The following is an 11,714-nucleotide window of genomic DNA, read 5'->3' on the forward strand; positions in this document are numbered from 1 at the left end:
AGTGACTGAGAGGATAGTCATATTGTGTGCAATGTGAAGGATTTTCTTGGGATTGAGGAGAACAATTTAGCAATGACCCTGCTTACCTCCCAATCCGCTCAGTCCCTAAGTTCAAGTAGGTAGGCTGCTCAGTTGTTTGCCACAAGATGATCAGTGAGGTTTATCTTGATTGCTGATATGGTAAATGGCAATGCCCTCCTTTGCTCTGCAGAGATTTTGTAATCTAGAAATGAACATTTGTAAAGTTATCCTTATATATTAAAAATGGGGCTTGGCTATATGTCATTTAAGAGCAGGAACATTTTGTAGTATGAGACTGATGTGATTGCTGGTTAGTCTCTCTTGACTAATTTCTAGAGTGTTGGAAAAGCTTTAGCAGGGTTACTAAAGTAAAGGCTGTCTTTGCTGTACATACATAAAGTTTTGTATTGCAGGAGACAAGGAATTGATAAGTGAAATACAATTTTACTGTGGCTAAGGCAGCAAATGTAGGATGTTCACTTTAAAACCTGTATACATTTAGATGACAGAAATTTGAAAATTAATCAACCAAATGATAAGGTGTTAGTTCATAATATGCTTTAGTTTATGTTTAAAATATACAGTGCTGAAAATAAATGTTTCATTTTTATTTCTGAAAGAATAGTTTTATATTTTATAATTATGGTGACTATTGAAAAAAGAAGAAAAAGTATCCCGCTTAGGATACAACAGAACAATGCAGGGCATGCAGTTATTTTAGTCATCTAATATGTCAGCATTCAAGAATCTGAACCGATTGTTTAAAAAAAATCTTGTACTTTGTTTCTTTTGTTGCTCACTTCCAACTTTGTCATCTGTCAGAATGCAAAAAAAAATTATCCTTCTATAACCATTGACAGGATAACACAAAAGCTGTCTCCAGGTCGATATTTTGCAGCAATATTTTTAACATACGAACAGTAGTTTTTATAATTTCACCTTGGTGCTCAACCATTTATTATCGTATCAGAAGCATGTCAGTAATTCCTTTCTAAATGTCTGCTTCTTTTAGTGCTGAGACCCACATCAAGGGCTTCACACTGAACAGTGCTGCCAGCAGCCTCCTCATCATATCGCAAGTTAGGCGGGATTATTTGAAAGGTATGTCACAATGCTTGACCTTTACGTCACATTAATGCCTCTGCAGATTTTTCTTGTAACGCCCTTCGAATACTTGGATAAAGGAGTCCATTTAGCAAATTACCTGCTTATCAAGAGCCTTTTGTGGTAGCTGAGAGACGTAAATTACTGTACATGCATTTATAATACAGCTTGAATATGAATGTACTTGTCATTTGACCACTTAGTCCAGTTTCCATTCCATTTAACACAAGATGGGTTTTCTTAAGATGAATCACAGCTCTTCAGACATGCAAAATTTGTGCTCCAGAACGAGAGAAAGTACAGGCTTTCAAGTGCGTTAAAATTCACAGCACAAGTCATTTTGCTTTGGAAATTAACATACTTTAGAGCATCTGAAACAATTCCCAGCAGTTGTTTCTTGCATATTGTGTTGGTTGTGTGAGATACCAGATGAGTTAAATTGACTGTTAAATGTGCGTGATTGTGAACTAAATGATTATAATATTGATTTAAAAACTTAATCAAATACTTTTTAATAGTTCTCAATACCAACAGTAACAAAATACTGTTTTTTAATGTAACAATGATGATAGTGAAGAAAATGGTGGCTGAAGGGTACCCAACAAGATGGTGCATAAAGTTTATGGTTGTTTTATTTCACTTCTCAGCACTGGTTGCTTCGCAGCCTAGCGATCAGCTCCACAGTGTTACATCTTACTTATTTAGTCGGGCTGTAGAACTTGTGTGAGAGAGGAAAACTGTGCATGCAGGTAGTTGTACCTGCAGGGCAAAGTCTTTTATCTCCATGCAGGTGTAAGTACAGTGTTGATACATATTTTTGTCAGTACCTTTAGACATTAAAGCAACTATGTACAAATTCAGTGTATTATTTGAGCTGGGTTTATAAGGCCTATCAGAAAGTCCATTTTTGATTGTGCCATCATTACATTTAATTTCATTCCATCGTGCATAACTGTGCTAATAACCCACATCCATGTAACATCAGCTACATTAAAATACTCAAGATGAGCATTTAGACACATCTTTTCACTTGTACTCTGTTTCCTGTGGCTGGTAAACTCGTCTTCTTCCTCATTCAGCCTCCAATTCCACGTCATTGGCAGGTGTCATCCACTGAAGTATTTGTGGTGAATGCCATTGCTCCTTTTGCTGTTGGCACATTTTTTTTTTACAGCTTTCAAGGCCTTCACCTGACTTTCGTGTCGGATTATTGTCATAAATCTTCTCTGTTTTCTTTTCTGGTATGCCTTGAATTTTACCAGTTCCTCCTGAATACTGCGCACAAAATTTCTTCCCTTCTTTGGAATATCAGTGATGTTTCTATGTCCTGCCAGTCTATTCCACTATATGGGTTTATTTTAGCTAGCATACTAAATTCTCTGTCACATCAACTCTTTTCCTTGCTGTATTCTAAAAATCTTACATTTTGCACAATGAAAAGTTTCTCAAGTCTGTGGAATTACATTGCTTTGCAAAATTATATTTTCTTTTATCTTGTGCATTGAACAAGCTTTATCTGACAATTTTATTGAATAGTCACACTTAATCATTGTTTCTATTTTAATTTGAGAGATACTACTTGTCTTTGTCTAAGTGAAGCCTTGAAAATACAAGCTACTAGGTGTTTCAGCCATACTGGTCATTTTCTAAGGCTCACAGGTTACCCAAAACATTTTTGGGCATGGTGTTTTTGTTGTCTTTTGTTGGTGAGCTCTGTTTGACCTACATCTTGTGGTGGCTTTCACCTGTATAAAACCTGATTGCTTTACCACTTACATACCTCATTTAGTTCATCAACATTCTTTGCAGTGTAATGTGGTACACAGTCAGTAATTAAATAATTCAATAAAATAATGGTACAGTTAAAAGGTTTTATGGAGGCCCCTAAGTATAGTCCTAAGAACTTGCTAGAAATCAGGTAACTCTAAAGAGTCAGAACTTGAGTTTCATGGCAGGAAATTTGCAGAGTTTATAGGAGAGCATTTTCAAAGATGCATGGCTGGTTTTCATAATCATACCTGCAGTATTACCCACTATGCTACTAGTTCCTAACTTCTTGCAGTAATGCTGCACATATGCAGCTTTCAAATCTTTCTCTGTCCTTGTTCTTGACAAGGCTGTTTGCGCTAGAGGGAGGTCCACACCTAGTCAGGAGAGAATTTGAACTCGTCATGTGTTCTGAGATTGTTTTTTCCAATGTTGTGAATCTTGCCCCACATGTATTGCTCCTTTTTTTTTCCCTGAAAAGAAGAATGTGGGGCAGAAAAAAAAAAATCCTGGGAAGGAAGGTTAAGTCTATGGGATGTTTTTGCTTCGTGTAAAGGGTAATACTCTGTTTCTGCGGTACCTGCATGGCAATGCTGTGGAGTTCATGTGGGTGTATATTATGCTAAAAGTGTTATCCGTTGGTATTATAATTATCATCTGTGATTAATCCTGCCTAGGCTGGTAAGGAATAAGAGATTTTTACCAGAGGGGCATGTCTTCCTGTGTGTGTTTGCTCATGGATAACGTTAATTGACAAGAATTCTGTTTGGAGAAATGAGGGTGACTTCATCAGCTGTGGGTTTGGGGAATTTGTGGCAGATGGACAGGAGACTGACCTTGTGTGTTGTTCACATATGTTATTGCTATAATTTTAGGAGTTTCTGAGGTAAGGGTTGAGTTTTTGTTCTTGCAAGGAGACTTGTGTCCCATAGTTCTATTTAAAAATTAAATTTTGTGAAACAAAGCTTTCATGCACACTTGAGAAATCTCAGTACTATACTAGTTTCTATAATGAAGTACATTTTTAAGCTATATTTATTCTTAAATATACCACATTTTTGGTTTTTAGTAGAAAAAAATTGATTGCAGTTTGGACAAAAAGAGTCAGGACTTTAAAATCATAAGAGAATATTTATGACACCTGATTTCCTTGAGCTGGTTACAAACAAATTATTTCAATATTGAAAGTAGCTTAATACTTCTTATTATGAGATATTACAACTTTTAAACCTAAATTATTGTTGAAAGCTTTTATTTGTGTGTATATATTCAAGTTACAATTCACTATAATGATTGCAGGGCTTAAAGAATTTTTCTTTCTGTACATATTTTTAAAAGGGTAGGATTAATGATACCAGCAGCATGGTGCTTTCTTAACTGAAGTCTGATTTCTGTTTTTCTTATTTATTTACCATTGTTAGATGCCTTGGCTGTTCTAAAAGGAATGCTTGACAGTGGTGTGTTGCCTACTAGACCAGCAGTTATTGCTCTCATTCAGGCCCTAGCAGAAAAAGGAGATGTAAAGAACCTGCAAGTACTTGAAAACATCCTGAGAGACGTCACAAAATCACTTGGTTTATCTGACTCACTAATGCCTAATGCAATTGCATTGGCTCATACTAAAAGGTAAGTATTTCTAGGACTATGTATTTAATTATTTTCTGCAGAGTGCTGGGAAATTTCTTGGATTATCCATTTCATTCTGAAATGAAAGCATCCCAGATGTTAAAAATTCTAGTTGAGTACAGTGTGCAGTTCTGTTCTGGTATTGTTTCCCAAACAAATTTCGTGTTGAGAATTAATGAAATACAGGGATAATAACTGTGAAGCATTAAGGTCTTCTTTGGTGCTGTAATTTAGCTTTGGTACCTTTGTTCCAATATGCATGTAAGTAAGTTTTTCCTTGGTGTTACATCAAAAGCTCTGTGAAATCTGAAGGTAAAATGGAATTACTTCATCAAACTTAGCACCCACAGATTATGCATACATCTATATATTTTTTTTTTATGTATTTTTTTTTTTAATTTTCTCTTTTGGTACAAATTATAAAAGCTTGGCTGATGCTTTAGGCCACAATTTAGTTATCATAATTATCCCCACACTTTCAAGTATCCTGTGAATCAGCTGTTTAATTCAGTATTGTGCTCTGCATGCATTTCTGGTTTAGTTGATACACTGGTACTGTGCTGATTTATCCTTTGTGTAAAACTGTATGGAGAAACACCTGGAGGAGAAGAGGCAAACTCAGCTTCTCTAATATACTTTGCAGGAACAAATCTTCAGGAATCCTACATATTCTGTTATTTTATTTCAAAGTATTTTTGTTGGGTGACTGACTTGGCAGGAAAGCTGTAGACCTCTGTAGTACATAACAGATTCCTGATTGCCTCAGGCACACCAGGCCGCAGGGAGCAGATCCAAGTGGTCCTTGGCACACAGTTCTAGTGCATGGACTTGTACGTAAATTAAATGCTTCAGATGGAAGAGACACTTCATTATTTGTGTTATAATATGCATATTTTTCTATATTTCCATGTCATAAAAGTGTTGCAAAGTCAGGCTGGGTTCTTAAGATGGAGATTGGTGACAAGAATAAATAAATAATTGTATGCAGGTAGAGCATCAATTCTTCTTTTCCCATACCAAAACTAACTTGATGTATGAAAAGACTGAGCAGCGTAATAATATGCAGCCAATGTATTCTTAAATACCTTGCAATCTGTGCCTTTATAACTCTGAAAAACAGATTCTTACAGATATTTCCAATACAATGTTCATTTATTTGTTGATCCATGTTTCTGATTCAGTTTTCAAAGCATTTTTCATAGCTTTCACATGTACTGTATTTCTGCTTCACCTAAGAGCATTCATTGTGCTCAGTTTTCTTTTTCAATTGAATTAGGTTTTAGAATGGACTGGTAAGAGATGTTGTCATTTGAACTTTTTAGAATGCTGAAAGTAGAGTTTACACTTAGGTGAATACTTCTTGCATTATTTTATTAGCATTTGCTATATTTAAGCCTTAAGATTAAAAGCATTTAGATGTAATGGCCAAATGGCAGTATTGTCTTTTGCATCCAAAAACGCAGGCTTGGGAAAAATCAGGTAAATAATTAATTACATTGCATAAAAATACTTAAGTTGCATGTATTAATTATTCAGATACCCTCTGTTAATGTTTAGATTTTGCCTTAGATTCACAGGATGCATTTTCCTAAAGCAGCAAGCAGAGCTCTTCTTTTTTAATGAGGAAGAAAGTGTGTCCAAAATACCTGAACTTTGTCCAGGTCAAAGGCCATTAAAAATAATTTATTAATTGATTTATTCATTCAGTCATAAAGTGTTTCACTTTTACAATGTCTGAGTGGTTAAAATTTTTTTGGTCAATGTGTTTCTATCAACTATTCCTGGTAAATACAAGCTTGATATAGAAAACAAAAACTTTATTGTAAGTGCTTCTTTAGGTTTAGAAATCTTGATTTCAGAAACTGAGCCAGTTCAATCTTTTTTCCTAGAAATGACCTTGATGCTGCTGTGAAATACCTTGAGCCTCTGCTTATCTCTGGTGCACAGAATCCTGATCAAGCTGTCAAAAGTATTTCCTATTTGTTAAGAATGGTGTCTGAGGAAGGATTAGAACCAGCTATGGAAAAATGTAAGTTAATTACAATGATATTTAAATATTCTGACTTTCATAACAGAGGTGTTACGAAAGAGCTATTACACATAAAACCTGCTCTGTCAGCATAAATCATGCCTGTGAAGTTTACAAAAGCGGCTTTTCAATCAAAGATTTTCCTTATGTACCCATCATTTTGCAGTTGGTGCGATGGCAGAACGACTGGCCAGTCAGTTTGGAATTTACAGACCTGTCACAGATCTTTTCCTTCAGTATATCAGTGCAGACAGAGTGGATGATGCCAGATCGTTGATACAGGTAATGACATAACAAGAGGTACAGAAATGCTTAGAGCTCTCAAAGGTTAACTGAGAAATTGTCAGAAAGAGGTGTTGTGCAGCAAAGGCTGCTACTGGGATGAATTTGAATTACACTGTGAGTAGCAGTGCACACTTTAGACTAAAATGAGCATGAGCTTATGCTCTAGTACTGAGAGTAGTAGTGCGTGCCAGAGTCAGGGGCAATAACATGAAAGAAATAAAGGAGGTATTTGTATATTCCAAGTATATTTCTCCAAGTTCTCTGTTAGATGTCAGTTGTTTCTTGCAAACCATTTCCTTGCAACTTCTCGCCTAATTTAAGTGCTGTAAACATAATATCTTGCAGCTGTACAGTTTGCAAAACAGAAGCAGGCAATGATTGCTTGTCATGGACTTTACTTCACTTGGTTGCTATATTATTGTATATATTGTATTCAGGATTTATTAAGAGCTGAATTTGTTTTCTCTTTGAGTGTCACAGATGCATTAAAACCCAAATGTTGATCTCTGGGTCACAATCTCAGCTGAGCTAGGAATTGAGACAGCTGCATTTGTGCCATTTGTTCAGAGCTAAAGACAAGCCAAGCAAGAGGTGGGATGAGCTGTGGGTGCTGGAAACGGGCTGTCAGGAGGCTCATCCAAGCAGGTGACAGTCCAGCAGTCAGACTGATGTGTGCATAGGCTCCTGTCTCAAATCAAGGCCTCTTATCATCTCCTGATAGTGCATGCTACTCATTTACCAGTTCCTAAGTACTTTAAACTGTTAAAAAAAAAAAGCTCTGCTTCAACCATGGGAATTTTTAAGATATTCCAAGACAATACCAACAAAGCTGTTCAGTTACTTCTGCTACAGCATGAGGTGTACTACTTGTAGTTCCCTTACTTTGTGTAGTGCTTTGCCTAGCTGGTCATCTAACAGAATTAAATTAATGCCTCTATGGCATACTTGAAATAACATTGTATGCACTGTATCTTAATGGACAATTTAAAAATACCTTGTTATAAGTGGATATTTACAGGTGAGTTTGAGTTGGAACTTCTGTGTCTATGAGAAAAATAGGGGGTTTTATGGCTCAGGAAAAACTTCGAGCTGTGTTAATTTGTGACTGCTGTGTGGATCAAATATACCACTAGTAGGAATCCATTAATGGGAGGATAGGAATAATCACTCTCCATTGTTATATTTTGGAAAATAAACAGCAATCTAAGTAAACTCTTTGATTCTAATCTAGATATTAGTATGTACATGGAGACACCTTGCTTTCAGAAACGCATCTAAGCGTCTATTTAAAAGTTTATGAAACAGCAGCAGTGTCTGGTACTGGAGGGAGAATGCTATTACTGATGAGACTCTGAAGGGATTTGATGTTTTATCATGAAAGGGAGCCGTGGATAACATTTCTCAAACTAGACTCTTTCCTCTCAGAGCAGTTACTGGCAGTAGGTGAGAATGGCTAGAACTGGTAATAAAATATTCCAAGTTTCTCTCATCAGTGCTTTGCCCCTCTTTAGCACCATAAAGCCATTTCCTGTCTGTTTGCCTGAAGGAATGAACCTTCACACCTTTTCACCTGGACCTTGAAGAGCATGTAAACCATATTACTTATACAGAATACTCATCATGGTATAACCCAAAATTTCTTGTTTGCAGATCTCTACAATGCTAGTTGAATATAGGAAATCCATGGTATATGTTTTCATATGCACAGTATTCTTCTTCCTGTGCATTTTGGTACTGATATCATGCAGCTGATAAAAAAAAACCACACTGTGCATTGTTAAGAGTTTTAAGACTGACATCATTGAGAAACATACACTAAATGTTGTCTTGTATATTTTATTTTATCCTCGTTTCTAAAGTAAGATTTTTGATTTTTATCTGGTCTGTCTCAAACTTTTCTAAGTTGAACTTCCTCTCTCTTAAACCCTGTCTATTTCAGTTAAAGCCTTTTATAAAATAGAGAGATTGAAATCAGTCCTTTGTATGCATAAGTGTAGGTAATTATACTTTAAAGAGAACTTGCTTTGTACATTTTAATTTTTATAAAGAAATGAGCAGTTATCTCCCTGACACCTTATTAAATGTATAATTAACCTTATGATCCCTAGCTCACTTGTGAATGCTTGGCAGTATAATTGGAGAGGAATAGTGTTTCTCTTTTTCATTCTTTTGCAGTCCTAAACCTCATTTTTGTGGTATATTGAAGTATTAGTTTAATTCTTTCCCCTATTGTTTTAAACAAACTTTATGCCTACCATTTTAAAAATGTTTACCAAAGAGCATGAAATGAACTTGGTTTGTGGTTGGTTTTTTTGGTTTTCTTGTCAAACTAATATTCAATTATTTACCTTGTAAATAGGTAATATATTAGTATATTGTTTTAAGCATCTGTAATTGGAAATTGTCACCTTAGTAATTTTGTTTATCAGTAACTTACTACTTATGTCTGCTATATTAATCATTTCTTTGTCTTCAGAGGTGGGATGCAATAGTTCAGGAGAAGAGAACTTTGGGACATTTTATGTCTAGATCAGCATCTAAACCTGGACAGGTACAGTATTTTTTTCATTTATGCAATTTTATATGTCACAAAATACTATTTCATCAACCTTTGTTAAAGTGTTTTGAACTTCACAGTTGACAGCTTTACTGGGTTTCTTGGGGAGGGGGAAGGTTAATTTGCAGTTGGTTTTACTTAACAGTTTACATTTGCATGATGGAAAGGAGGGTGTAGTTAATATTTTTCTATTGTTTCAGTTATTTCCTGCATTTTCCATGTTACACTGTATATCCTACAAACATTGTGCTTAGAATGTTTAACTGCATTATCCAGTTCAGTATCACAACCTGAAAGTCCTTATTCTGTTGGCTGCATTGTACGAATACAAATGCAAGTTAAAACCTCAGCCTCTCTCTGATGCTAAAATGCCTCTGTGTTTACATTAAAAGACACATTTCATATTATTTGTTGTAGTGGTTTAGACATGTATCTAGTTGGAGCATCTGTTTAGATTCCTGGCTTAGCACTCATTCCCTGTGATTTGTAATGCTGTCATCTGTGTGCTTGATCTACTCCTACCCCTCCATCGTCCTATGGCCCCCTTAAAGTAAACAAAAAACCCCAAAACAAAACACAAATCCAAAGGCCAACAAAAAAACTCCAACACAAACAAAAAAGCCTTAGTACACACTAAAAAAATCAAACAGCCCCCACCCCTCAAACCCAACATGGAACAACAACCAAAAAAAGCCTGAAATACACACCCAAGCAAAACCATATGGATTCCTCCTTCATAGAGGAGCAGCATCAGAAGACATGTAGCACACAAACTAGAATAAATATTTTTTCAAATGAGCCAAATGCACATTTATATTTTGTGGAAATTGCTATTAAATACTAATAGATTTAAAGTAGTTCTGTTGAAGTGATGATGATAAATATGATGTGATAAACACTATTGTTTGGTGTCTATAAGAAAGAACTAAAAATATTGAAATTTCCCAGGTCATCAAGCTGAAATTTTACTAACATATCAAAGTTGGTAGTGTGTGATAAAGATGTTCTTAATTTCAATAAACTGCTTTTAATGCAAAACCTGAAAATTTTTGAAACTGCAGTCAGAGGCTGAGGGAGGGAGGTTCCAAATTTAACCACATTAGTTAGTGATCTGACTCCTCTTAAGCATTTATCATAGCTACCATTGACCTCTAGGTCACTGAAGGATGCTGAGTGTTTTGCAGTTTTCCTAAATTGGTTGAAAGCCTGCCATATTCTCACTGATACATTAATTGCCTACCTGAAAAAAAATAAAAAAATAGACTAACGTTTAGCATTCTTGAGTAAGGATTTTAGACCCTTATTACATTTTGTGCTTCATTTCTTTTACTATTTCATATCTTCAAAATTTTAAGAGGGAAATTATTGTATATACTTTTAGTCACACAGTCCATTCTTTGTTACTAGTACAGTTAATTTCAGCTACAAAAAGTGCAATCACTGTTCTGAACTTGGTGACTTTATTTTGTTCTTTAAGGTTTCAAGTTCATGCTCTTTTTGTTTGTGCATTAAATCTCGCAGGCAAAGAGGATTGAGACGCTTCTAGAACTGATTCCTGAGCACCTTGATCCAACAGTTGTGTACCGGTACCTGTTGAGATGTTATGGTAAGCCAGTTTCCTTGGAACAGTGTTTTAGAAAAACTGTGGAGACATTCAGAAAGGTCATGCAAGGTCTTACTTGCTTTACAGTTCAAGTCATAAGAGGTGCAGGGGTTATCTGAGGTTTTTCTGGTTTCAGTCTCTTGGGTCTGTATGCTGTCCTAGCTGTTAGGACGGAAGCTGACACAAGCCGTGAATTCTTTACTTAGAGCCTAAAGTAGGGGCCTCATAGAATAAGAATCCATCTTAACCCATGGGGAAAAATGCTGTAGAAATGAATGGCTTTTAAAATGAATTTACATTTTCCCCCCAAAGCATGTAGTAATATTGGTTCCTTCTGTGGGGGGGTGTGTGTGTTTCAAAACTGTGAGTGATTTGTTCTATCAGTAATGTGAAATGATCTTATTGTTATTAGTGTAAATTATTTATGTTTCTTGTAATGTAGCCAAAGTTAATATTCCAGACACCTTCATTTGAATTTACATAAATAGTTCAAGTACTCATCAGCTTTCTTTATAGCTGAAGTCAGAGGTCAGCACCTCTGAAAAAGTCAAGTTGTTTGAGTATATTTATCTGCAAGACTCATTCTTGAAAAATCAAGACATACAGCCTCTATTGCAACACTCAGTTGGAAGCTTGCATCTCTGTGCTGTAGAGTCCTTTTCCTTGTGTACTCTGATACTGTTCTCTAGTTTTATTACAGGGGAGTAGATCTTTTCACATGT

General features: G+C 35.6%; 1 protein-coding gene across 2 annotated transcripts in view; it reads left to right on the forward strand.

Moving 5' to 3' along the window:
* LRPPRC (leucine rich pentatricopeptide repeat containing) overlaps positions 1–11,714 on the forward strand; it is an 86,734-nt gene that overhangs the window by 71,236 nt on the left and 3,784 nt on the right. For both annotated transcript variants that reach the window (XM_058834304.1, XM_058834305.1), the window contains exons 31-36: positions 1,034–1,122; positions 4,314–4,518; positions 6,408–6,547; positions 6,714–6,829; positions 9,309–9,383; positions 10,911–10,995. In XM_058834304.1, coding sequence (XP_058690287.1) covers positions 1,034–1,122; positions 4,314–4,518; positions 6,408–6,547; positions 6,714–6,829; positions 9,309–9,383; positions 10,911–10,995 — 710 coding nt within the window. The remainder of the gene's footprint in view (positions 1–1,033; positions 1,123–4,313; positions 4,519–6,407; positions 6,548–6,713; positions 6,830–9,308; positions 9,384–10,910; positions 10,996–11,714) is intronic.

This window comes from Poecile atricapillus, chromosome 3 (assembly GCF_030490865.1).
Source record: "Poecile atricapillus isolate bPoeAtr1 chromosome 3, bPoeAtr1.hap1, whole genome shotgun sequence".
In the NCBI taxonomy this organism is placed as follows: domain Eukaryota; kingdom Metazoa; phylum Chordata; class Aves; order Passeriformes; family Paridae; genus Poecile; species Poecile atricapillus.